This window comes from Penaeus vannamei, chromosome 10 (genome assembly GCF_042767895.1).
Source record: "Penaeus vannamei isolate JL-2024 chromosome 10, ASM4276789v1, whole genome shotgun sequence".
NCBI classification, from domain to species: domain Eukaryota; kingdom Metazoa; phylum Arthropoda; class Malacostraca; order Decapoda; family Penaeidae; genus Penaeus; species Penaeus vannamei.
The window spans coordinates 4,176,024-4,178,198 of NC_091558.1; the positions used below are offsets into that span (position 1 = coordinate 4,176,024).

At 44.6% G+C, this 2,175-nt stretch overlaps 1 protein-coding gene across 1 annotated transcript; it reads right to left on the reverse strand.

The window, feature by feature from the left end:
- Positions 1 to 223: 223 nt before the first annotated feature.
- On the reverse strand, positions 224 to 628 carry LOC138863075 (piggyBac transposable element-derived protein 4-like). Its single transcript, XM_070126807.1, has one exon. The coding sequence runs from the start codon at positions 626 to 628 to the stop codon at positions 224 to 226; it is 405 nt and encodes a 134-aa protein (XP_069982908.1).
- Between the last annotated feature and the right edge of the window lie 1,547 nt (positions 629 to 2,175).

Genomic DNA, 2,175 nt, shown 5'->3' on the forward strand with positions numbered 1-2,175 from the left:
CAGGACAGCTTGTCCCTCCTGGAAATCGAGCCACTGATGGGAGTGTTAATGGGCGCCCCCTCTGTATGGCTCCCTCTTCTGGACGTAATCATTGATGATGGTCATGGCCAGGTCCATCCTGAAATCGGCCTGATCCGCCCGACCATAGCCTAGGAGCTTGTAAACAGAAAACTTGTTTATAACAGCTAGCTCGTACATGTTGTAAAGTAGTTGTTTGTACCAGTTAAGCGATCTTCTGACTGAAAGGTACGAAGCCGCTAACTGATCCCCTGAAATCCACTCCTTTCATCCCAGAGTGGTATTCCACAACGCATTGGGGCTTCATCCGGCGCGATTGCGGGCGAGCCTGAACCATCCTTGAGGTGTGGACCGTGCTCGGCATCGTTACTAGTTTACTGTCCAACCAGCAGAGGCAGAGCATCCCGTTTCCAGAACTTCGGAAGTGCACCTCACCCTTCTGTACAGGCTTCAAATCTTTAGGTATGTACTGACGGTTGATATTGGCTGTGTCTACTGCACTCATCTTCCGGCCCTGGAGGTAATGAAACAGAACAGGGGAGGTATACCAATTATCCATATAGACCATATACCTTTTGTCTAAAAAGCCGCCTGCCTGCATAAAGTCCATCACTACATGGATGTGTATCGAGCACCCAACCCATCACTGGCTGAAAGTTCATTTACTTTCACCCCGAACTTTGCACACTTGCTCAGGTTATACGTCCTGAAGCTGAGGCAGCCCCTAAATTTCCACAGGGACTCGTCAATTGAAATGTTCTTTCCCGGTCTATAAACCGCTATCGTGTCTATACATATACACTTTTGATTTACAAACCTGTCCGTTTCCTCTACTATGTGAGTGAGGAGCTCGTCCGTCATAAACGAGGTGTAGACGATGAATCGTCAAGCTGCTCCTCAATTCCAGACTGCCCCGTACATTTTCTTTCTTGACCCAAAAAAAGTATTGGGTACCTGGCCCATTTTTGTTCAATCTCTTTATTGTGTGCTACACCAGCGGCTCATCGCTGTCCAGGGTGGTGTCTTGTGTCACGTCACTTGCCGAGACATAGTCCCTCTCACTGCATAGGGACTAGAAATGAAAACAGGTAATGCTGTCAAAAAGACAGCATTGTTTGGCAAAATTATAATAATATTAATCTGTAACAAACCATCATGCCCACTCTTGTTACTTCAGTCATGACATATTTCTGAATTTCGATGACTGAGGTTTATTTCATGTTTAACAGTAATTGTTCATCTTGACGAGAGCAATTGGAAAATGTCATTAATCACTAATTGGGATTCCACTTCAAGAGCATTATGTTAGATAACATTTGACTTCCAAGAAATTTGCTGTGGACAAAAATGAAACTTGCAATCTATAGACTACTTGCAGACCAGTACTATGAAAGTTGTGAGTGTATATTCCATACATGTAGCCAAATAACATAGTGTGAGGGGTAGCCTTTCACTAGCAGTCACAGGTTTTTCTCAAATATGTGTCTTTCTTCTCAGTTATTGGTATTATAAGTCATAGAAGATGGTGGTACTGTTTCTGTTCAATCAGATGAGTGAATTCTCTCATCTAAGGAAAATTTTGTCATGATCTATTTTTCTCATTGTCAAGATGTATTTGAGAATCGCTCCAGTTTCTTCCATGTTTCCCGCCATGTTTGTTAACACGAGAGCGTTTCCGCATGAACTGAGCCGGCGGTTCTTTGCTAGTCTGATAATATCAACTCATTTCCATAAGGAAAGCTCAGACGGAAAGGCAAATATTGACGGAAAAAGTGTGATAGGACCTTTAGTGATGAAACATTACTTACATAGGCCTTACTTACGGATCCTGAGAGAGCGATTTTCCCGGGCTTCAGAAGGGCAGTAAACTAGTGGTGCTGAAGGAAAACCCATCTTGGGGCGACATCACAGAATGCGAGCGAGGGAGCGAGTGGCGCTGAGGGAAGAGCATCCTCAGGCGGCGGCAAAAGCGCACGAGGCGGCGCTGAAGGCGAATGATCAGGATAATTAGAGATGAGAAAAAAGGAAAAGGTAGGATTAATCTCCGATTTTTTTTTTTCTACGAAATTTGAGGGGTTGATAGGTCAACAGAAGCTGAGAGTGGCATGTTGCAGATCAGCATCTAGGTAGGCAGCGTCGGGCATTCTGCCCTGGGAT

What these genes read in the sequence shown, in the direction of transcription:
- LOC138863075 (XM_070126807.1), bottom strand. Translation starts at nt 628, where the DNA reads ATGGACTTTATGCAGGCAGGCGGCTTTTTAGACAAAAGGTATATGGTC.